At 41.2% G+C, this 24,517-nt stretch overlaps 1 protein-coding gene across 1 annotated transcript in view; it reads left to right on the top strand.

The window, feature by feature from the left end:
• LOC117516975 (polypeptide N-acetylgalactosaminyltransferase 10-like) overlaps positions 1–24,517 on the top strand; it is a 396,627-nt gene that overhangs the window by 289,675 nt on the left and 82,435 nt on the right. Inside the window, 1 exon segment of the mRNA XM_034177870.1 lies at positions 3,246–3,363. Within this exon segment, the coding sequence (XP_034033761.1) occupies positions 3,246–3,363 (118 nt within the window).

A 24,517-nucleotide genomic window follows, 5' to 3' on the forward strand; every position in this document is an offset into this window, starting at 1 on the left:
GTGATTTCCGGATTTTTTATTTTTTAGATTATGTCTCTCATAGTGGACATGCACCTAAGATGAAAATTTCAGACCCCTCCATGATTTCTAAGTGGGAGAACTTGCAAAACCGAGGGTGTTCAAATACTTATTTTCCTCACTGTGTATATATATATATATATATATATATATATATCTAGAGAGAGAGAGAGAGAGAGAGAGAGAGAGAGAGGCAACTGCCTCATAAACCTTGAAGTTCTGCATTTTGATAGAAGCTAATTAAGAATGGGTGCCTGGAACTGTGTCCAGTGTACATTTTATGTTCTTTTTTTTAATTTGGCTATATGTACACTTGATATTGTTCTTGTTCTGTAACTTTTGGTATTTTTCGAAATGTCATCAACCAAAATTAGTTATTTTGCATTTAATTCTCAAGATATTCCTTCTCAAGATATTCAGAGGGTATGCAGTCAGTTAGTGAGTGAGTCCACAAAGTTTTGTAAGTGTCTTCGCAAACGTTACTGTTTATTCAGCCCTTGAATTTTGAGTAAAATAGATTCATACAAAATAAAATCAAGACACACATTCCTATCAAGTTGCTCCTGAAAGCTTACTGCTTGTCACAAGCAGGCCAGAAGAAGCCACTGCTGCTTCATCTGACACGTGTCCTTGAAAATTGCAGGTACCAATAATTTTTCTCATGAATATATTTTTGATAAGCGGTCCATGTACTATTTTCAGTCTTGGTGAAGTAAGGATGGATGTATCACTGCAGGAACAGTGTCTTTGCTCAGTGTCCATCAGGTGTATGATGTCCAGGAGTGTTTCTCTCTGCATGCAATACATCTGCTTCCCTGTTTGCCTTTAATTGATTGTCCTCAGGGACAAATTTAGAGTTACCAGACTACCAGCTGGTTTCCTGCCCCTGGCTTCCACCTGAAGAAAAGCTAGTAACTATGGCAACAGTGTACCTGCAACAGTGATGCTGTATATCTCCAGGGAAGAGGACAACATTTCTGCAGGAGAATGCAAAGGCTAGAAACTATGCTAAATTGATGGCATTTTGATACTATTTTGTTGGAATTAGATAACTTTGTTAAATCAGGCATGCACTGGAAAGATTAAGGAGTTTCAGGAGCATGTGCACTTGATTTCAGTTCTTAAGAGAGGTGTAGTAATATATAAGTGAAAGTTTGCACCTGCTGCTTTAGCATTTCAGGTCTCCAGTGTATAACAATCAAGTGCACAGATTTAACACTTAACAAACTCTGTGCATTTGTTTGGAAGCAGTGCAGTGGGTTAAATGTTTCTATGCTGTTAAGAAACCTTTCATGACATGCACAGCAACAAATTTGACTCTCTTCTTTCATTCTGTTTTTGCTCAAAAACACTGAAAAAAAAAAAATTTCAAACTCATATGTCCATGGAAATATGCTGCTGTTTACCTTGTTTATTTATTTTATTGTTTACTCCCTGTGCTGGTAACAGGTTAGGGCTTGTACAGCAAGAATGTGGATGGGTGGGTTAGTCTGTCCAAACCAGATTGTGGTAACAAACAATCATTTTCATGAGGATGAACTAAGCTATTCAGCCCAGTCTTACATTTTTTACCCAGATAGTCATGCAAAGGTCTTTCCCATGCCTTGAAACATATTTAGGTGCTTAAATCAGGTTCCTTTCCTTTCCATAGTCAAAGATATTTTTTAAAAATGCAGCTATTTTAGATGCCCTATTTTGAAAATCTAAAGTTGTTCCACAAAATTTGCCTTCTTTGTCCAAGAATATGAGCTGAAAAGTGGCAAAAGAGGCATTTGATGATGCCAATTTCTTTGTGGGAAAAAGAAGATTAAAACCATTTGTGCTTCCTGGCTTTCCACACCTTTGTGAGACTTGGAAACTAAGCAGTGACTTAACAAAATGACTGGATGTCCTTGAACTAGTTCTCTTCAGAGGATCATTGTGTCCACTGAAATGACTCATGTTAAACAAACGGTTACTTAAGTGAGACTCAGATGAGGAGTATCATTTGCATTCTGAGACAATGCCAGCTTTGACATTGCAATTACATGGTGTATTTCTCTGTGTATGATTCAGCAAGCTGATGTTTCAGTGTTGAGGACCAAAGGGACACCCACATTTCACCTGGAAGTGGCAGATTGATAGGGGAAACCGGAGCATGGTGAATCACAGGACACAGTGAATCAGTAGCTATATCTGCAAAACTACATATACTCGTATACTGTATTTGCAGCAGTTATGCCATATGTTTATGCATAAAGACATCCGCCTTATAAATTAGTGTTTTGTTTTTGATACATTAAGGGTAAAACTAAGTGGCAAGTGAAGTCAGTTTTTTCCTATCAAAAGTAAATTTGGTGGATGTCAGTGTCTTAGTATTTATTTCTCACAACAGAGGAAGGGTGGTCCAAAAACTTATTATTAGTTAGAAGACTACCCCGTTCAACTGATGAACATGTGTTATGTCTTCTCCAGACTATCAGCTATTTGATAACATGACTCGTGTGTCACATGCACCTGGCGCACAGTGAATCAGTCTACAAAGTGATTTACTAACTTCCAGTATCAAGTGTATGACAAATATTACTTGTTGAAGCTTATACATTTATTTTTCCATGAATTATTTCTATAATTTGTGTATATAAAGAACTGTTCACATTTGAACAGAAATTATGACAGTTGTATTAATAATAGTTTCTAAAGGACTTATATCACTATATAAGACACTCACATATTACATAGCTGATTTGCTGGATTATAGTTTGTATATGCATCAGCATATATCTTATAATTTAGCATTCAGTTGGTAAAACCTGAATGAATGAAGTTGTTTGAACTTGAGTTTGTAAGTGGAACAATCTCCCGGCACACATTCGGCAGTCGGATACTGTGGAGACTTTTAAGTCACGTTTAAAGACTAATTTGTTTTCCCTGCTTTGATGTGTTTTTATTCTTGTATTCTTTTATGGTTGTCTTTTTATTGTGTTTTAAATTTTTTAATTTGTTTTTTTTTATGGTGTGTGAAGCGCTTTGAGATGATTTCATCGTGAATTGGCACTATATACATTAATAAATTAGAATTTGAATTTGACTGTCCATTATGCTCTCCATGAGTTGTTTTCTTTGACATGAGTTTTGTTGCAGGAGAAAAACTGAAAGGTGATCCCACAGCTCAGTGTAAATCAGTTCTAATCACGTCAATCAATCAGTATTTACATGTTTATTTACATGTGTTTTGTGTCCTGCAGGTCACCAGTGATGGCAGGTGGACTGTTTGCTGTGGATAGGAAGTGGTTCTGGGAGCTGGGAGGATATGACATGGGTCTGGAGATCTGGGGAGGGGAACAGTATGAGATTTCCTTCAAGGTAAATAAATAAAACAAATATATACAATGCACATATCAGAAGGTGCCATGAAATAAGTGTAATATATGTCAAGAATGAGCTCATAGTTTTTAAATTGTCCCTGTGTGAAAATAAATTTTGAACAAAATGCACACAAAAGCACAATGCAATGTCACTGGGATACACATACAATCACACCCATGACAGTGCTACTGTGGCATGAACAAGTTGCACAACAATGCAAATAGGTTCCATTACACGCATGTAATGGCTTATGTGTTTTTGCCCACATCACTTTTGAATCAATTTTCAGAAAATTTAATGATAGCATCTTCGATGTTGGATAGGAGCTTGGATCTTACTGAGGTCATAGAGTATTCTATTTTGGAATAGATCTTCAAGAAAAGGATGGAATAAAAAGTTTTCTGAAATTTAGCATGTTACTTCAACTAATTTCCATGAAGCTTATAAAGCTGTTGAACACATGCTGGAATTTTAACTGCATTACACTGAGGGGAATATCTCAGTGAACAGACAGAGCAAGTTTTTGTTGTTGTTTCTTTTCCTTCTTTAATTTGCATAGCCAGTCATTTTACTAATGAATGGAGATTTGCTGAACCTGATGAAAATACTGGATCTGACCTAGAAATACAATTCTGTTTTTAGAATGAATTATACTATCATTTGGGAGTCAGATTGTTACTTGAACCTTGGTTTACAAAAGTTTATGAAAAATGTTGATCTAGTCAGGAATACAAGCCATTACATTTTGGGAAAGAAGAACAAAAGGTGCAGCCCTTAAAAGTAAAAATACAAATAAATGAATTGTTGCTGTTAAATTAATGTTATTCTCAAGAAACAAATTCAGCACAACCTTTTTATGGTGTAACAGGTAACCATAACCCAGGAATTTATTTATTTTCCCCTTTGTTTGTTTTCACAATTTATTTTTAAGACTTTTAAGCACTTACAGTGGTTTGCAAAAGTATTCAGCCCCTTGGTATTTCACACATTTTAATTTGTTTATGTCATTTCAAATACAGAAGTAAATCAGGCTTCTCAATATAAAAATTTCTAAAATTATCTTCCTTAGACTCAAACTGAAAGTAAATCTCTACAACTTGATATACATTAATTAAACATATAAAAGCCAAGATGATGGATTGCAAAAGTAATCAGCCCCTTTGGTATAATACCTGTAAATAAGTAATGGCCCAGTCTCACGGCACACGATGATTCCTGAATGAAGGGAAAACAGTAAGGGGATGGACACACACACACACACACACACACACACACACACACACACACACACACACACACACACACACACACACACACACACACACACACACACACACACACACACACACACACACTGAGGAAAATAAGTATTTGAACACCCTGCGGTTTTGCAAGTTCTCCCACTTAGAAATCATGGAGGGGTCTGAAATTTTCATCTTAGGTGCATGTCCACTGCGAGAGACATAATCTAAAAAAAAAAATCTGGAAATCAAAATGTATGATTTTTTTAATAGTAATAGTATGTTACTGCTGCAAATAAGTATTTGAACACCTACCAACCAGCAAGAATTCTGGCTCACACAGACCTGTTCATTTTTCTTTAAGAAGCCCTCTTATTCTGCACTCTTTACCTGTATTAATTGCACACCGACACATAACCCAAAGCCACTCATAAACATACACAGGGGCAAGGACACAGAGGAGGACCTACACATACTCAAGACAGAGGAGGAACAGGGCAACATACATGACACACACATGTGCAAGATATGGGAAGATAGGTGCACACAATGGATTGGGGAGACACACCGACACAAATACAGGAGGCACGAGATGATCACGGAACGTAATGTAAATCTACAGGACAGACATCATGGGCAAACAAACAGATGACAACACAAAAATATACAAAAGAATCAAAAACCATAGCTAAATGGGCCGCTGGGGCAGAATCACCAGAGAGCGATGAAGATGAGTAGTATCACTTGCATTCATTTGGCCTTCTTCAGTTTTTGGGGTCATCAGCACTGGAAGGTGGATCATGCCCCAGAAGTGCAGCACATGGTCAAAATGTCATATTTGTCATTCCCTCACTTTGAAAGTAACACTTCTGAATTGAATCTCTCGAATTCACTGCTCCTTTGAAACAAAGTCAATCAAGCAGAACCCAAGGATTCTCCAAAGAGACATAGTCATCTACTCTTCACCATACTTGGCTGGTTAGCATTGCAAGCCTCACAAGCTTGCAGTAAGCCAAGAAGCACAAATACTCAAAAGACTTACACCTTCATTCTCCTACATAGGTATTGTCATCGCCAGACACCTGTATCCAGGGACCACATGAATCCAAAAAATCTTCCCACATGCTCCTCAATCTCATTGTCCAAGGACACAGAACCATAAATATCACTGTTAAAATAAGTGAATTACTAATTTCACTGCACCAAAACAAACACTCAGCTTGTCAAGTGCTGTCAGAATTCACAAAGTGGGCACATTTACAGACCCTGATAGAGTGCCAGGTAGTGTAGTGTTCATTCAAACTACAGAAACTTAAGACATATTATTGCTTATGACCATGGAATGTAAAATGCAGAAGCATTTGATCATAATTTGAAAAAAATGCATCATTTTGTTTCAAATACAAAAATAAACTCTCTCTCTCTCTCTCTCTCTCTCTCTCTCTCTCTCTCTCTCTCTCTCTCTCTCTCTCTCTCTCTCTCTCTCTCTCTATATATATATATATATATATATATATATAAAATACAGTTGTATGCAAACATTTGGGCACCCCTGATAATTTTCATGGTTTTCTTTATAAATCATTGGTTGTCTGGATCAGCAATTTCAGTTAAATATATCATATAGCAGACAAACACAGTGATATTTGAGAAGTGAAATGAAGTTTATAGGATTTACAGAAGGTGTGCAATAATTCTTTAAACTAAATTAGGTAGGTGCATAAATTTGGGCACCCCAACAGAAAAAATACAATAATTAGTAGATCCTCCTTTTGCAGAAATAACAGCCTCTAAATGCTTCCTATAGCTTCCAGTGAGAGTCTGGATTCTGGTTGAAGGTATTTTGGACCATTCTTCTTTACAAAACATCTCAGGTTTCTTGGTTTCTGAGCATGGACAGCCTACTTAAAATCACACCACAGATTTTCAATAATATTCAGGTCTGGGGACTGAAATGGCCATTCCAGTATGTTGTACTTGTTCTTCTGCATGAATGACTTAGTAGATTTTGAGCAGTGTTTAGGATCATTGTTTTGTTGGAAGATCCAGCCCTGGCGCAACTTCAACTTTGTCACTGATTCATGAACATTGTTCTCAAGAATCTGCTGATATTGACTGGAATCCATGTGATCCTCAACTTTAACAAGATGAATGATGCACAGAGACACTATCTGCTGCAAGATCATGTTGTAGGTCTTTGGAGCAGGTCTGTGGGTTGGCTAAACCATGATGTTGAGCAATCTTTGTTTTCAGGTCATTTGAGAGTTGTTTAGAGGCTCCCATGTTGCCACACACTAGAAGAGATGCAAAGAGGAGAAACATTTACAAATGGCCACCTTAAATACCCTTTGTCATGATTGGATTCACCTGTGTAAGGAGGTCAAGGGTCAATGAGCTTACCAAACAAATTGTGTTCCAGTCATTAGTGCTAAATGTATTCAAATCAATAAAATGACAAGGGTGCCCAAATTTATGCACCTGCCTAATTTTGTTTAAATAATTATTGCACACTTTCTGTAAATGCTAGAAACTCCAAATATTAACTGATGAAAGTGCAATTCATTAGTTGCTAACTGTACTAACAGCACCTTTTTATAAGGTCATGCTTTCATAGATGTTTTACTGACTGTTTACATAGACCAGGGCTAGCCAACTCTCATCTGCCCTGCATTTTTTTCATTTTCCCTGCACAACCCATGGTTAACTAACTCTGACACGTGTGCTCAGCCAATGAGGAGCTGGGAAGCACCAGACTTAAATCATTGGGTCTGCGTAGAGCAAGTACAGTTGAAAACATATGGGGCAGGTGCTCTCTATGAACAGATTTTGGCAGCCCTGACCTTGACCTTGTATTAAATTCATAATGTAATGTTGTCACACAAAGTAACCAAACTATTTTAAAATCTCACTGGGGAAAAAAAGCCAAAATCCAATAGGACTTGAAAATCATGTCCGTTGTTTTAAACGGACCAAGGCCTTAAACCTGTGTGTACCTGTGGTATTAAACCCTCAAGGCCAATGGCAAGACCTGGAAATGATGGTGTCTTAAGGCCAAGCAGCAGGGCACTGCAACACTGCTGGACATTAACGAATGCTGGATCAGTTGAGTTTGGATTGAGGTGGAGTTGTGCTCATCAGTCAAGGACTGACAGGCTGTTTCTGTGCAGAAATGTACTAAATCAAAGAAATAAACTCTTTTCTTTTTTCCTAAAAATCAAATACCATCGTCACAAGCCAACAAAACCACACAGGAAAGATTTTGCAGTGGAAACCAACTTAATTCACTCCAGGATTGTCCAATATGGGGCCCAAGTGACATGTTTAGTCCACAGACTTGTTTTGTGTCACCATGGCAACTGACAGCTTATCTGCAAATTATTATTTTGCTGTTAAACAGAATAGTTTATTTAGTTTGAACATTTATATTTGTTTATATTAGAATCCTATATTTATATTTTCTGTAGAGTGTAATACTTTTAATTATAATGTTACTGTATTTGTATAATTCACACAACATTAACTTTTAACATATGGCTGTCCATGTAATTTATACCTGTTCAAAGGAGAGACGTTTGGCATATGTGCTCTCAACATATGTATGTTTTGACATTACATGTACCTTAAAATGAGATTATTGGTCAGTTTTATTATTATTATTACCAAAGCATAGATCTGGTGGCCAGCTACACTTTGCCATAACGCACAAAGGAGTCTCAAGGTTAGATTTAATCTGTTTTCCAATATTAATGTCTTTCTCTGCCTCATACCATCTTGAAGCTGATGAAAACTGGCTGTGGAATCAATGATATACTGTAACACCGCTAATGTGTGGCAGAAATTGTGTTGATCGGCACCACGGTGGAATATTGATTAGCACTGTTGTTTCACAGCAAGAAGGTCAGTTAGAGCTAAGTGGCTCTACTCTATTCTTCTATTTTACTCTTTCTTTTTAGATATTTAAATATACCTTAGTATACTAGCATAGTTCCACCTTAGAATTGGAATATAATATATAAGATATACCTTACTGAATTTTCATGTGTTTGATTCCTTCCTGGACCCTTTCTGTGTGGAGTTTGCATGTTCTCCCTGTGTTTGTGTGGGTCTCCTCCAGGTGCTGTGGTTTCCTCCCATATTTAAAAGCCATGCAGGGTAGGTAAATTGGAAACTTTATAGTTGTCGAGGTCTCCCTTGCAATAGACATCTCGATCTTAATGGGACTAACCTGTTTAAATAAATAAATGATCATTCAATTCTTTCTATATTTTTATTTATTTATCTAATTTTTGAGAACATTCTTATGTTGCGCCTCACTAACTTTGGATATTTGATATGTATTCTGATTATACAAAATTGGCTCATTTCCAGAAAGTTCTAATCGTATCCCTAGATATTGGAAAAGTTTAGACATGCACCATGTAAAATCCAGAGAGTGAATCAATAGATGATCAGATCAATGAGTCTGTCCCCTCCATTTTGTTAAGACCATATCTTATACATAATAAATACTGTCATTTCATAAGTCCACAAATAAGAAGTGCATATTATGAGGGTAAAATTATTTGACGTTCATACATCAGATCAACCGAAAAAGCAACCTTGCTTTGCTAAATACATAGCTATCTGCCAAGTACAATAAAATAAGAACATGAGGTAGAAATAGAATATATATATATATATATATATATATATATGTACCAGTATAAGTACATATGCATATATATAAACATGATTGGGATTGAAAAGAGATAGGAGCATCTTATTTACAATATGTGAAGTGGAATTTTAGATGTGTTGAGGTGACATTAGTGCAGGGATTTGTAAACGAGTTGTTATTGCACATGATTTGTGGGCATATTAATATTGCATGTGATTTGTGGACATATTATTGCATGTGGTTATTTCACAGTGTTATTGTACAGTCTGACAGCAGCAGGGAGGAATGACCTGCGGTATCATTCCTTCTTGTACTGAGGGTGCCTCAGCCTGTGCAACAGTCCGGTGCAGAGGGTGAGAGGAGTTGTCCATGATGGATTTGAACTTGGCTAACACCCTCCTCTCAGCCACCTCCTCCAGAGAGTCCAGAGGACAGCCCAGGACAGAGCTGGACTTCCTGACCAGCTTATTCACTCTCTTTCTCTCCCGCTCTGTGCTGCCCGGAGCCCAACAGACGACAGCATAGAGGAGAGCAGAGGCTACAACAGAGACATAAGCAGAGGCCTGCTCACTCCAAAGGATCTCAGTCTCCTCAGGAGGTGGAGGCGACTCTGTCCTTTCTTGTACAGGGCGTCAGTGTTGTGAGTCCAGTCCAGTTTGTTGTTGAGGTAAACACCCAGGTATTTGAAACTGTCCACTGTCTCTATGTCCTCCCCCTGGATGTTCACCGTTGGGTGAGGTGGTGGTTTCCTCCTGAAGTCGATCACCATCTCCTTCGTCTTACTGGTGCTGAGACACAAGTGGTTGCGCTCACACCAGTCCACGAAGTTAAAACAGTTAAAGTAGCTGTTTAGCTCCTCTGCGAACTGAGAATCTCCACCTGCAGTCCTGCTGGCACCCTGCCCAAATCCGGAGGCAGTCTTGAGGCATCTCCACACGTCCCTGACGTTGTTCTGGGCCAGCTGTTCCTCCATCTTCCCTCCATACACCTTCTTGGCTGCATGGATCTTCCACTGGAGGTCCTGTTGGACTGTACGCTGCTCCTCTCTATCTCCCGAGTTGAAAGCCCTCTTGTTCTGGTTCATCAGGACCTTCAGCTCGGGGGTCACCCACGGGTGGTTGTTGGGAAAGCACCGTACCCTCTGGGTGAGCACAGTGCTCTCCACACAGAAGTTCATGTAGTCAGTGACACACTGGGTCAGGCTGTTGATGTCTTCACCATAAGAGTTTTGAAACATGCTCCAGTCTGTAGTTCTGAAACAGTCCCTCAGCCTCTCAGTGGCCTCTTCAGTCCAGAGTTTCACTGACCTGTTGCATGAAATACAGTAATCTGACCACAATAAAATTATGGAAAATAGGACAGTATTTATGAAGTTTTTCTCTGTCTATGTCTTGTGGCAGACAAAGGCATTAGTTCTTGTTTTAAACTGAGTACTTAAAAGTCAGGGTTGCCACTCATTCTGACCGGGACTGTAACATTTGGTTGATTGTCCCTTTGTGAGTTTCACCTTGAAGAGACTTGTGGTAGCTATCAACATGTTCCTGGTGGAATTTTGGTTGGATATTTGACCACTTTTCTTTCAGAACTGACAAAGTACAATTAAATGTCTGTTTCTTGGGACAGGCCAAAACATTTAGTGCAGTCCAGATATTTTTGAAAAAGTCCAAGCAACTACTCTGAGAAGAGCATTCCAAAGCTTAATGGTAGCCACAATCAATGTTGATATTCCATCTGTGATGTGCAGTGCATTTGTTTGATGGACAGTAAATCAGCCCCAAAGCATCCATTCGTCTATCCAGCCATTCATCCACTTTCTTAGCCTACTGCAGATATTTCAGTAAAGGGTGGGAACCTATCCCAGCAGTCAATGAAAAGAATAGAACTTTTATTGTCATTGTACATATATACGAGGTCTGTCCATAAAGTAACGGTCCTTTTTATTTTTTTTTCAAAAATATATGGATTTGATTCATATGTTTTTACGTCAGCCAAGCTTGAACCCTCATGCGCATGCGTGAGTTTTTCCACGCCTGTCGGTTACGTCATTCACCTGTGAGCACGCCTTGTGGAAGGAGTGGTCCAGCCCCCTCGTCGGATTTCCATTGTCAGGAAATGGTGGAATGATTTGGGCTTTTTTTTCCATCAGAATTTTTCAGAAACTGTTAGACACATGGAGCTGGAAACTATTCGAAAAATTTATCTGGCTTTCAGTGAAAATTTTACGGGCTTCACAAAGAATAAGGACTGTTACTACAGCTTTAAGGACGACTTTAAGGACGGCTTTAAGGACAGCTTTAAGGACGCTCGGCGCGCTGTGCTCTGTGTCGCCATCGAGAGGCAGAAACCACCATATCATTTCTAAACGGATGGCTCTGTGGATCCGAGACCGTCGTGTGCACTTTCTCTGGTTATCACAAGAGCTGAATGTCAGCCATTTTCCGGCAGATTTCACTTTTAACAAGAGATTTTGTCATGGAAAGCTGCGCAGAGGCTTTGTGCGTCACGACCGATTCGCTGATCGACCGAGACAAAGAACGCCTCCGTTTCGGCGTGCCAGAGGACAAGTTGGGACGTGCCCAACTCTCCACAATTTCTCTGATACTCACTGGACTGGTAAGCATTGAAAGCCGAGATAGGCATGTCCCAACTTGTCCTTTGGCACTCTGAAATGGAGGCGTTCTTTGTCTCGGTCAATCAGCGAATGGGTCGTGATGCACGAAGCCTCCGCGCGGCTTTCCATGACAAAATCTCTTGTTAAAAGTGAAATCTGCCTGAAAATGGCTGATGTTCAGCTCTTGTGATAACCAGAGAAAGTGCACACGACGGTCTCGGATCCACAGAGCCATCCGTTTAGAAATGATCCGGTGGTTTGTGCCTCTCGATGGCGGCACGGAGCGCGGCGCGCTGAGCGTCCTTAAAGCCATCCTTAAAGCTGTAGTAACAGTCCTTATTCTCTGTGAAGCCCGTAAAATTTTCACCGAAAGCCAGATAGATTTTTCAAATGGTTTACAGCTGCATGTCTCTAACAGTTTCTGAAAAAATTCTGATGGAAAAAAAGCCCAAATCATTCCGCCATTTCCTGACAATGGAAATCCGACAAGGGGGCTGGACCACTCCTTCCACAAGGCGTGCTCACAGGCGAATGATGTAGCCGTAAAATTTTCACCGAAAGCCAGATAGATTTTTCAAATGGTTTACAGCTGCATGTCTCTAACAGTTTCTGAAAAAATTCTGATGGAAAAAAAGCCCAAATCATTCCGCCATTTCCTGACAATGGAAATCCGACGAGGGGGCTGGACCACTCCTTCCACAAGGCGTGCTCACAGGCGAATGACGTAACCGACAGGCATGGAAAAACTCACGCATGCGCACGAGGGTTCAAGCTTGGCTGACGTAAAAACATATGAATCAAATCCATATATTTTTTGAAAAAAATAAAAAAGGACCTTTACTTTATGGACAGACCTCATACATACAATGAAATTTGTCCTCTGCATTTAACCCATCCTAATTACATTTAGACACAATCCAACCACTAGGAGCAGTGGGGAGCCTGTTCCCGGGGACCAACTCCAGATGTTGATGCTGCCTTGGTCAGTGGCAGAGAAAGGAGCAGACCCTAATAAGCATGACTGTGGAAGGAAACCGGAGTGCATGGAGGAAACACGCAGACGTGGGGAGAACATGTGATCTCCACACAGAAAGGCTGGGAATGGATGAGATGAGATGAGAGACAGGGTGCATCCTGGACAGGCAGCCAGTCTATCACAGGGCCAACACACCAAAAGCCAAAAATACCAATTTTTGAAATATCAGTTCACCTAACCTGCATGTCTTTGGAAGTGGTGGGAGCACTTGAAGGGAACACAGGGTGAACATGCAACAACACACAGAAAGGACTGGTTTGGAAACAAACCATAGATCTGTTGTCGAGTTTCTATGCAGCATAAATTGAGACCGGCAGTGAAGAAGCAAGCAGGAGTCAGACATATCGATGCAGAGAGATTTATTTTTGGTCAAAGCAGAAACAGATGCATCTGGAGAAGCCCCAGAAAGATACAGCATGCAATGTGTTGCCATAGCCTTCTGTCTTTCCATTCTCAGAGACCTGTTGTAAGGACTTCTGCCATATCAAAATAAAAGTCATAATACAAACATGGCCTTTAGCTAGTCAGGGTCATGATTAAATGTTTAGTCGTAAATTGGAGAAACGCAAAGTGTTATATCAACAAGGAGGGGAATGATCCTGGGCTGGTACGTCCTGCCCTACAGACATGAGGAAAACATAAATTTTTCTTCTACAGATTTCCTTGGTGTGAGGCAACCGTGCTAACCACTGAGGCTACAGGTTTGCAGAGCATTTTTTTTTTTAGTATTTAGAAAGTATTTTGTGAGTATTATCCTTCAGAATGTCTTTCAGATACATGAATGACTCAGTCACCATATGGTGTTGACCTCCATATCAGTGTTTTTCCAGCTCTCAAGCTGACTTCAGACAACCCTGCAGACATTTCATTAAATGGATAATTTACCCTATGTGTTTGTTAAGGGCCCCTTCACACATACTGCGAATTTGGTTGATTTGCGCATAAAGTGCGCATGAACCAGGAATCGTGTGCGAAACATGTAAAATTGTAGATGCCTCGTACACCTGTTGCTACAACTATGTGCGCACACCAGCAGCTGAAAGACAGAGTGTGTGCTGTGTGAGCCCATTGAACCCTCTTGCGGCAGGTGTCGGCCAAATTCCAGGTGACACACACAAACACCTAACACTGCTCATTTGGCAATTAGAAAATGTGTGGCCATTCACACACTATAAACACGACAACAGTCAGGAGACAGTCACTGTTGAGCTCGCAGTGAAATTTGTCTCAGTGCCCCGCGACTCTGAAGTTGATCACATCTGGCATGACAGAGTATCGGCTCCTCCCACAACATGTGTGCGTGTGTTTCGCGTGCTCACCCCACCCTCCCCAACACGTGTAGGTCTGGTTTGCGCACCCCCCGCAGACAAGGCATCTCTTATCTGACCACAGTGTGACATCTTGGTCTGTGCGCTGACAGGACAGGGGGTGTGGCTGGCTGCCCACAGCTGCTGAGACATCTCTGGTTCTGGACATCACAGCTGCAGCACACGTCCTGTGTTTTGATGGACACGCGTGGGTGTGTGCTTGTGTGGAAATACATGAAAACATGAAAACATAAACACGGACCATCAGTTTATGTGGACACGCAGCAGGTGATCTGACTGTCACGTCTGACAGGACACACGTGTCGGGCAATGAGGGCTGTGAGCAGCACACCAAAGAACCAGGACAAGTGAACAGTGCAACAAATATGCCACTTTCAGTCACGTATCAGTAGAAATACATTGTACCAAACACCATTTGGTCAGTTATCACAGCGCTTTTTTCTTTCTTTAGAAAATCGTTTATCTGCTGGTTGATTTTAGCCATTTCACACTCCTGTTGCAAGACAGTGATTGCAGCACAGCGGTAAAGTTTCCATCTGGTAATCAGAGTGTGTGGGTTCAAATCCCATGGGTGGCTTTTTTTTTTGTTTGTTTATCTAACCAGGGTTATTTAGCCGTGGGGTTCTGTGTTACATCTGGGTTGATATGTATTATTTATATCAACCCAGCTATATTCAATAATTATACAGCTGGTTTTTATTTTATTTTCCTCCACATCTACAGTGCGATGTGGTGCAGCTCATCCCATGGAACACAGTGCAAGCAGCTGCAGCAGCTCGCACTGTATTCTTGCTTGAAAGACACCATCTTGTGCACGAACCATCACATCGGCATGGTGCACGCCTGCCCGTTGGCGCAATGTTTCATGGTGCACTCATGCAAGCTCTACCGTTGTGAAGTCACCCTGAGTTGTAAGTATTTGCACTATGTATGAAGGGGGTATGAATGTGTGCTTATACTAGAAGGTGATGATGTCTCACATTAAACAGTGATTGTGAAATGGCTGGAATAATACTGGTCTTGATCCAAGGTTAATCCTTGTGCGAAAAGCTGCTGTGCTTTAACAAATTTCATCTTACTTAAGTAATTACTAAGATAATATCCCGTAGCAAGGTTATTATTTTTGCCAGGATTATCCCACAATTACATTTTCATATCTGCACACACTGTGCTGTACTGATATGAAAACACTGCTTTTAGCTCTCAGATATTCAATTTGGTTTCCTTTTATTAAGATCCCCATTAGCTGATACAGACAGCCGTTCTCCTAAGGTGAGAAGATTAACAGGCTCTCGTACTAATCCCTACAACCAAACTGTGGCTCCCGCAGACAGCCCAGACATGCTCCAATGTGAAACACAATCATTTTATTCACCAGTACATTTAATCTAGGGGACACTGGTGTGGGAATGCAGCACGGTTCCAACTCACACAGTGAGATAATGTCATTAATTACAGGCACATGGAGCACAGCGACAGATTGACCTAACATGCAGAGTGAGCGGATGGTGCGATATATACGAGGTCTGTCAATAAAGTATAGGTCCTTTTTATTTTTTTCAAAAACTATATGGATTTCTGTTGTATGGCTGGGCTGCCTGGCTGCCTTTTGTTTCTGTCTTCTGTTCTCTGTCTTTTGTTTTTCCTTCCAGGTGGCATGCGTTCAGGACTGAGTGGCTGTGTGGCTGAGTTATTAGGACCTCACCCTGATCACCTGAAGCTTGTCATGTGCAGCTCGTCAGGACTCACAGCTGTGGTGCATCTTTATGGATTGGGGCATGGTTGCATTTAAGTCTGGAGTACACAGTGTGTATTTGCCAGAGACTCGACCTTGTGACCAGACGGGTGAGATCGTCGTCTAGAGAGCCATCTCATCATCATGGATGCAGAGACCGTACCAGGTTTGATGCCATGGTCTGTGAAAGAGGAGGGGGTGAGGTCTCACGCTCGTCAGCACACTTCCTGAGGTACTTTAGGTTTTGTGACTAACATGAGTACAGTCAGTAAATGTGGTGTCCCTCACACCTTATTATATTGAGCTGTTATGTTAGTCGTTTAATCAGCTTCCACTGCAGTGGAGAATTGAACTGGGTGTTCCATGCCTGCAGGGTGGGAAGCTGATTGGTGATTAAGCCAGGAAGTGTTTGCTGTTTATGTACACCTTTGAGTGGTCTCTCTGTGTGTGGAGTGGTGGACTCACATGATGGTTTCTTCTTTCACAGACTCGGTTGGTCGCGGCCACCTGGGGTGTGTCGGCGGGGTCCTTGGGTCCGAACTGTTCTGGCTCCGGACCGTTTGTGCTGCTGGGAGCGCACCGTTATTCCACCTCGCCAGACCGCTCACTCATTTGTTATTATTTAGCACTCACTGTTATGTTATTAAATTCTGTTATCCTTTGTACCGTGCTCTGCTTATTTTATACTGGGTCCTGTCAAACGCTGGTCGGTTCTCCGCCCGCGTCCGACACATAACAGATTTCATTCATTTGTTTTTACGTCAGACATGCTTGAACCCTCGTGCGCATGCGTGAGTTTTTCCACGCCTGTCGGTGACGTCATTCGCCTGTGGTTTCAGCATTTTATCCGGATATTCCACTGTTAAAGGAGATTTTTTTTAATGAAAGACGTGCGGACGGATTGCAGCGTCGGCTTGCAGCCGCTGCGACGCTCCGCCACAGGAAAAACACTTCTGTTGGAAGCCTTAAGGACAAGTTGGAACATGTCCAGCTGTTAAACAATTTCTCATATACTCACTCCACTGAAAGCCATCAAAAGCCGCCTGGATTTTATAAATGGTTATCAACACAGAGGTGTTTTTCCTGTGCCGCCGCACCACGCCGGCTGCGTCCCGACGCACGGACCCGTCCGCACGTCTTTCATTAAAAAAATCTCCTTTAACAGTGGAATATCTGGATAAAATGCTGAAACCAACTTCTTCTGAAACTTCTCTGTTCTCTCACGACATCCTGGAACAATAGAGCCTGAAATGTGGAGGTTTTCAGCTTGAAACAGGCTGACAACGGTGCTTGAGAGTGCTGCGCGACGTCTCGCACCGTGGGAAGTCCTTAAAGCGACAGTATCACCTCAAAATCTCTCATCAGCCGTTAAAATTTTCACCGAAAACCAGCTTAATTTTTCGAACCGTGTCCACTTCGATGTGTCTCACAGGTTTAGAAAAAATTTTGATCAAACAAAGCGCCACTCTCCCAGCAACTTCTCAGACAAAGGAATTCCGAAGAGGGGCTGGACGACTCCTCCCACAAGGAGTGCTCACAGGCGAATGACGTCACTGACAGGCGTGGAAAAACTCACGCATGCGCACGAGGGTTCAAGCATGTCTGACGTAAAAACATATGAATGAAATCCATATAGTTTTTGAAAAAAATAAAAAGGACCTATACTTTATTGACAGCCCTCGTAAAACCGACATGATTTCATCCAAGTCAGCACCAGACTGGACTGTCAGCTCTGCAAATGTAGACAAAGAGGGAAAGCCCTCTGCAGATGAACAGTCTTTAGTCTAAAATTTAAGGATTTTTTTTTTCGTATTGAAAAGGAAAGATATGAATTTGCATTCAACCAAGAAACCATATTCTTGGATACGACACTCAGAAATTTGTATCAATAAGAAGTTTTTGTTATGGTTAGGGGTCTGGGTGGAACCAAGCCAGGCTGGCAATGAACCCAAATGCAGGAAGCAATGAAGAGAGTTGGAATGAACAAACAAAGGTTTATTTACAATAAATGCACAACAAAAGTTAGTTGATAAATCAAGAAGCCTGGAGAGTGGAGACAGGGCCCGCTCCAGGTGGTTGAAGCTGGGAGGTGCAGTGCAATTGGAATAGGAATCCGGGGCAGGAACAGGTGCCAGGTGGCTGCAAACGGAGCCAAGGACGGATGTGTGTTCTGAGAAGACGAGTAGATGAAGCTTAGTAGATGCACTCGTAACACAGTAGGCTCATGTTCAGGGTTCAGCACAGTTGGTCAGATCAGGAATGTTCACAGTTCAGCAAGGTAGCTCAATTAAGGAATGTTCAGAGTTCAGAAATGCAATGCTCCCACAGACAGCCCAGACATGCTCCAATGTGTAACACAATCATTTTATTCACCAGTACCTTATTGACCTAATATGCAGAGTAAGCGGATGGTGCGATATGTAAAACCAGCATGATTTCATCCAAGTCAGCACCAGACTGGACTGTCAGCTCTGCAAATGTAGACAAAGAGGAAAAACCCTCTGTAGACAAGCAGACGAACAGTCTTTCGTCTGAAATTTAAGGATTTTTTTTTTCAGATTGAAAATGAAATATATGATTTTGCATTCATTCAAGTAATTATATTCCTGGATATGACATTCAGAAATTTGTATCAATAAGAAATTTTTGCTATGGTTAGGGGTCCGGGTGGAACCGAACCAGCCTGGTAATGAACCCAAAAGCAGGAAGCAATGAAGAGAGTTGGAATGAACAAATGAAGGTTTATTTACAATAAATGTGCAACAAAAGTTAGTTGATAAATCAAGAAGCCTGGAGAGTGGAGACAGGGCAAGCTGGGAGCTGCAGTACAATCGGAATAGGAATCCAGAATAGGAATCTGGGGAGGAAATGGTGCAAACGGAGCCAAGAACGGAGGTGTGTTCTGAGAAGACGAGTAGACAAAGCTTAGTAGATGCACTCGTTACATAGGAGGCTCAATAGAAATGTTCAGGGTTCAGCACAGTTGCTCAGATCAGCAATGTTCAGAGTTCAGCAAAGTACCTCAATTAAGGAATGTTCAGAGTTCAGCAAAGTAGCTCAATTAAGGAATGTTCAGAGTTCAGCAATGCAATGCGGCAGCAGCATGACAACGAAGCAGTTCAGATTTAGCTGGCCTTTGCTCAGAATTGTTCAGTGTGAGAAATGGCTTGATAGACACAAAGTTCCGTTCAGTTCAGGAATTTTAGAGAAGGAATTTACAAATGTAGTTCTCAGGTTGGTGCCCCTTGAGCGGAATCTCAGGAGCACAGAAGAACAGTAAACCTCACTGGCTGAAGCAGAGCGAGAAGCTCTGGTGGCAGGCTGCATGTGAACAGCGGCACAGCTGAGCATCCCCGAATAGATGTAGCAGATTGGAGGAATGAACAGGCATTGCAGCATGGAAGCCAGCAGAGCAAGGCGTCTGGAAACACAAAAAATATCAAAAACTGTATTGCGGAAAATAGAGCGGCCAGGTTAACTCGTGAAGAAGCTGCGAGAAGCTCAGGATTCATAAGGAATTCTCTATGAATTCTGACTGAGATTCTGGCACTGAAGAGCTGGAAACCAGGGTTTAAATACACTGCAGATCATGAGAAGCAGATGAAGCACAGGTGTGAGAACTGGTACCTCAGCTCCATTTGTGCGCCACCTGGAGGGAAAACATATAAACAACACACAAAAGGACAGACAAGGCAAGTGGCCAAAACAGCCCATGACAATTTTCACTAAATGCTTCATGTTATACAGTGAGGAAAATAAGTATTTGAACACCCTGCGGTTTTGCAAGTTCTCCTACTTAGAAATCATGGAGGGGTCTAAAATTTTCATCTTAGGTGCATGTCCACTGTGAGAGACATAATCTAAAAAAAAACATCCGGAAATCACAATATATGATTTTTTTTTTTAAATAATTTATTTGTATGTTACTGCTGCAAATAAGTGTTTGAACACCTACCAACCAGCAAGAATTCTGGCTCACACAGACCTGTTAATTTTTCTTTAAGAAGCCCTCTTATTCTGCACTCTTTACCTGTATTAATGCACCTGTTTGAACTTGCTACCTGTATAAAAGACACCTTTTCACACACTCAATCAACCACACTCCAACCTGTCCACCATAGCCAAGACCAAAGAGCTGTCTAAGGACACCAGGGACAAAACTGTAGACCTGCACAAGGCTGGGATGGACTACGGGACAACAGGCAAGCAGCTTGGTAGAAGACAACAACTGTTATGATTATTTATTAGAAAGTGGAAGAAACACAAGATGACTGTCAGTCTCCCTCATTCTAGGATTCCATGCAAGATCTCACTTTGCGGGGTAAGGATGTTTCTGAGAAAGCTCAGAACTACACAGGAGGACCTGGTCAATGACCTGAAGAGAGGTGGAACCACAGTCAAAAAGATTACATTAGTAACACATGATGCTGTCATGGTTTAAAATCTTGCAGGGCAGCAAGGCCCCCCTGCTCAAGCCAGCACATGTCCAGGCCCATTTGAAGTTCACCAGTGACCATCTGGATGATCCAGAGGAGGCATGGGAGAAGGTCATGTGGTCAGATGAGACCAAAATAGAGCTTTTTGGAATCAACTCCACTTACCATGTTTAGAAGATGAGAACAACCCCAAGAAAACCATCCCAACCGTGAAGCATGGGGGTGGAAACATCATACTCTGGGGGTGCTCTTCTGCAAAGGGGACAGGACGACTGTACCGTATTGAAGGGAGGATGGATGGGATCATGTATTGCGAGATTTTGGCAAACAACCTCCTTCCCTCAGTAAGAGCACTGACGATGGGTCATGGCTGGGTCTTCCAGCATGACATTGACCCCAAACACACAGCCAGGGCAACTAAGGAGGGGCACCGTAGGAAGCATTTCAAGGTCCTGGAGTAGCCTGGCCAGTCTCCAGACCTGAACTCAATAGAAAATCTTTGGAGGGAGCTGAACCTCCAAACCTGAAAGATTTGGAGAAGATCTGTATAGAGGAGTGGGCCCAAAACCCTGCTGCAGTGTGTGAAAACTTGGTCAAGAACTACAGGAAACATTTGACCTCTGTAATTGCAAACAAAGGCTACTGTACCAAATATTAACACTGATTTCCACAGGTGTTCAAATACTTATTTGCAGCAGTAATATACAAATAAATTATTAAAAAATCATACATTGTGATTTCTGAATTTTTTATTTTTTTTAGATTATGTCTCTCACAGTGGACATGCACCTAAGATGAAAATTTCAGACCCCTCCATGATTTGTAAGTGGGAGAACTTGCAAAATCGCAGGATATTCAAATACTTATTTTCCTCACTGTACCTCCTGCCTATTGCTGCCTTTATTTTGGGGTTCAATTTTTACAATGTGCAAAAATCATATCACTTACTGAGCTTTTCATTACAAATATCTGTCATAATACAGCTTCTTTCAATTTCTCAATTTATTTTCATTGATATAGCACCAAATCACAACAGAGTTGCCTCAAGGTGCTTCCCACAAGTAAGGTCTAACCTTACTAACCCCAAGAGCAACAGTGGTAAGGAAAAACTCCCTCTGAGGAAGAAACCTCAAGCAGACCAGACTCAAAGGCGTGACCCTCTGCTTGAGCCATGATACAGACATAAATTACAGAATCAATCAATCAATCAATTTTTTTTATATAGCGCCAAATCACAACAAACAGTTGCCCCAAGGCGCTTTATATTGTAAGGCAAGGCCATACAATAATTATGTAAAACCCCAACGGTCCAAAACGACCCCCTGTGAGAAGCACTTGGCTACAGTGGGAAGGAAACTAACTCCCTTTCAACAGGAAGAAACCTCCAGCAGAACCAGGCTCAGGGAGGGGCAGTCTTCTGCTGGGGACTGGTTGGGCTGAGGGAGAGAACCGGGAAAAAGACATGCTGTGGAGGGGAGCAGAGATCGATCACTAATGATTAAATGCAGAGTGGTGCATACAGAGCAAAAGAGAAAGAAACAGTGCATCATGGGAACCCCCCAGCAGTCTACGTCTATAGCAGCATAACTAAGGGATGGTTCAGGGTCACCTGATCCAGCCCTAACTATAAGCTTTAGCAAAAAAGGAAAGTTTTAAGCCTAATCTTAAAAGTAGAGAGGGTGTCTGTCTCCTGATCTGAATTGGGAGCTGGTTCCACAGGAGAGGAGCCTAAAAGCTGAAGGCTCTGCCTCCATTCTACTCTTACAAACCCTAGGAACTACAAGTAAGCCTGCAGTCTGAGAGCGAAGCGCTCTATGGGGGTGATATGGTACTACGAGTCCCTAAGATAAGATGGGACCTGATTATTCAAAACCTTATAAGTAAGAAGAAGAATTTAAATTCTATTCTAGAATTAACAGGAAGCCAATGAAGAGAGGCCAATATGGGTGAGATATGCTCTCTCCTTCTAGTCCCCGTCAGTACTCTAGCTGCAGCATTTTGAATTAACTGAAGGCTTTTTAGGGGAACTTTTAGACAACCTGATAATAATGAATTACAATAGTCCAGCCTAGAGGAAATAAATGCATGAATATAGTTTTTCAGCATCACTCTGAGACAAGACCTTTCTGATTTTAGAGATATTGCGTAAATGCAAAAAAGCAGTCCTACATATTTGTTTATATGCGCTTTGAATGACATATCCTGATCAAAAAATTGACTCCAAAGATTTCTCACAGTATTACTAGAGGTCATGGGTAATGCCATCCAAGTAAGGATCTGGTTAGACACCATGTTTCTAAGATTTGTGGGGCCAAGTACAATAACTTCAGTTTTTATCTGAGTTTAAAGCAGGAAATTAGAGGTCATCCATGTCTTTATGTCTGTAAGACAATCCTGCAGTTTAGCTAATTGGGTGTGGTCCTCTGGCTTCATGGATAGATAAAGCTGGGTATCATCTGCGTAACATGAAAATTTAAGCAATACCGTCTAATAATACTGCCTAAGGGAAGCATGTATAAAGTGAATAAAATTGTCCTAGCACAGAGACCTTGTGGAACGCCATAATTAACTTTAGTCTGTGAAGAAGATCTCCCATTTACATGAACAAACTGTAATCTATTAGACAAATATGATTCAAACCACTGCAGCGCAGTGCCTTTAATACCTATGGCATGCTCTAATCTCTGTAATAAAATTTTATGGTCACAGTATCAAAAGCAGCACTGAGGTCTAACAGAACAAGCACAGAGATGAGTCCACTGTCCGAGGCCATAAGAAGATCATTTGTAACCTTCACTAATGCTGTTTCTGTACTATGATGAATTCTAAAACCTGACTGAAACTCTTCAATAGACCATTCCTCTGCAGATGATCAGTTAGCTGTTTTACAACTACCCTTTCAAAAATTTTTGAGAGAAAAGGAAGGTTGGAGATTGGCCTATAATTAGCTAAGATAGCTGGTCAAGTGATGGCTTTTAAGTAATGGTTTAATTACTGCCACCTTAAAAGCCTGTGGTCATAGCCACTAACAAAGATAGATTGATCTATTTAAGATCGCAGCAGTAAATATGGTAGGGCTTTCCTTGAGCATCCTGGTAGAATGGGGTCTAATAAACATGTTGATGGTTTTGGATGAAGTAACTAATGAAAATAACTCAGACAGAACAATCGGAGAGAAAGAGTCTAACCAAATACCCGGCATCACTGAAAGCAGCCAAAGATAACGATACGTCTTTGGGATGGTTATGAGTAATTTTTTCTCTAATAGTTAAAAGTTTGTTAGCAAAGAAAGTCATGAAGTCATTACTAGTTTAAAGTTAATGGAATACTCAGCTCAATAGAGCTCTGACTCTTTGTCAGCCTGGCTACAGTGCTGAAAAGAAACCTGGGGTTGTTCTTATTTCTTCAATTAGTGATGAGTAGAAAGAGATGTCCTAGCTTTACGGAGGGCTTTTTATGGAGCAACAGACTCTTTCAATTCAGAACAATTCACAAAACGATATACAGGAAATGCTTTGGTGCAGCAGGACAGGAGGGTTTCCAGCACAAATACAACTCCCATCTCTGGATGGAGCTGCACCTTAAACAGAGAGAGAGGAGAAAAAAAAAAAACAGAATCAGGCATCAGTAGACAAGAAATACAGTATAATTTGCCAGCATTAACAGCAAGAAAAACAAGAAATACTAAGTATTGCCGGCCACTAGACCTAAGCTTCACTAAAACACACAGTATTTAGGTAAAGTTGAAAAGTAATCCACGAAATCTTGTGCTGTAAAAGGAGAGTGAAACTACTGGTGGTGTCCATGAATGTGTTGCCACCGTGCCGAACAGAACTTTGAGTTATGCTTGTTTTGTTGATCAAATCAGAGTAATAGGTCTGCTTTGTAGCCAGTAATGCAGCTTATAGTCTAAGATAGCGTCACACCACGCAAGGTGGAAAACTTCTAATTTTGAATGACGCCATTTCCATTCTGGTCCTCTTGCCTTATGCTTGAGGTCACGCAGGTAATCATTGAACCAAGGTGACTGTGTTTTGGGGGAGCTCGGTTTTAACACAGGTGGTGCAATCATGTTGAGTTTAGTTTTGAGCACTGAGTCTAAACTAT

The sequence above is a fragment of the Thalassophryne amazonica genome, chromosome 9 (genome assembly GCF_902500255.1).
Source record: "Thalassophryne amazonica chromosome 9, fThaAma1.1, whole genome shotgun sequence".
Taxonomy (NCBI): domain Eukaryota; kingdom Metazoa; phylum Chordata; class Actinopteri; order Batrachoidiformes; family Batrachoididae; genus Thalassophryne; species Thalassophryne amazonica.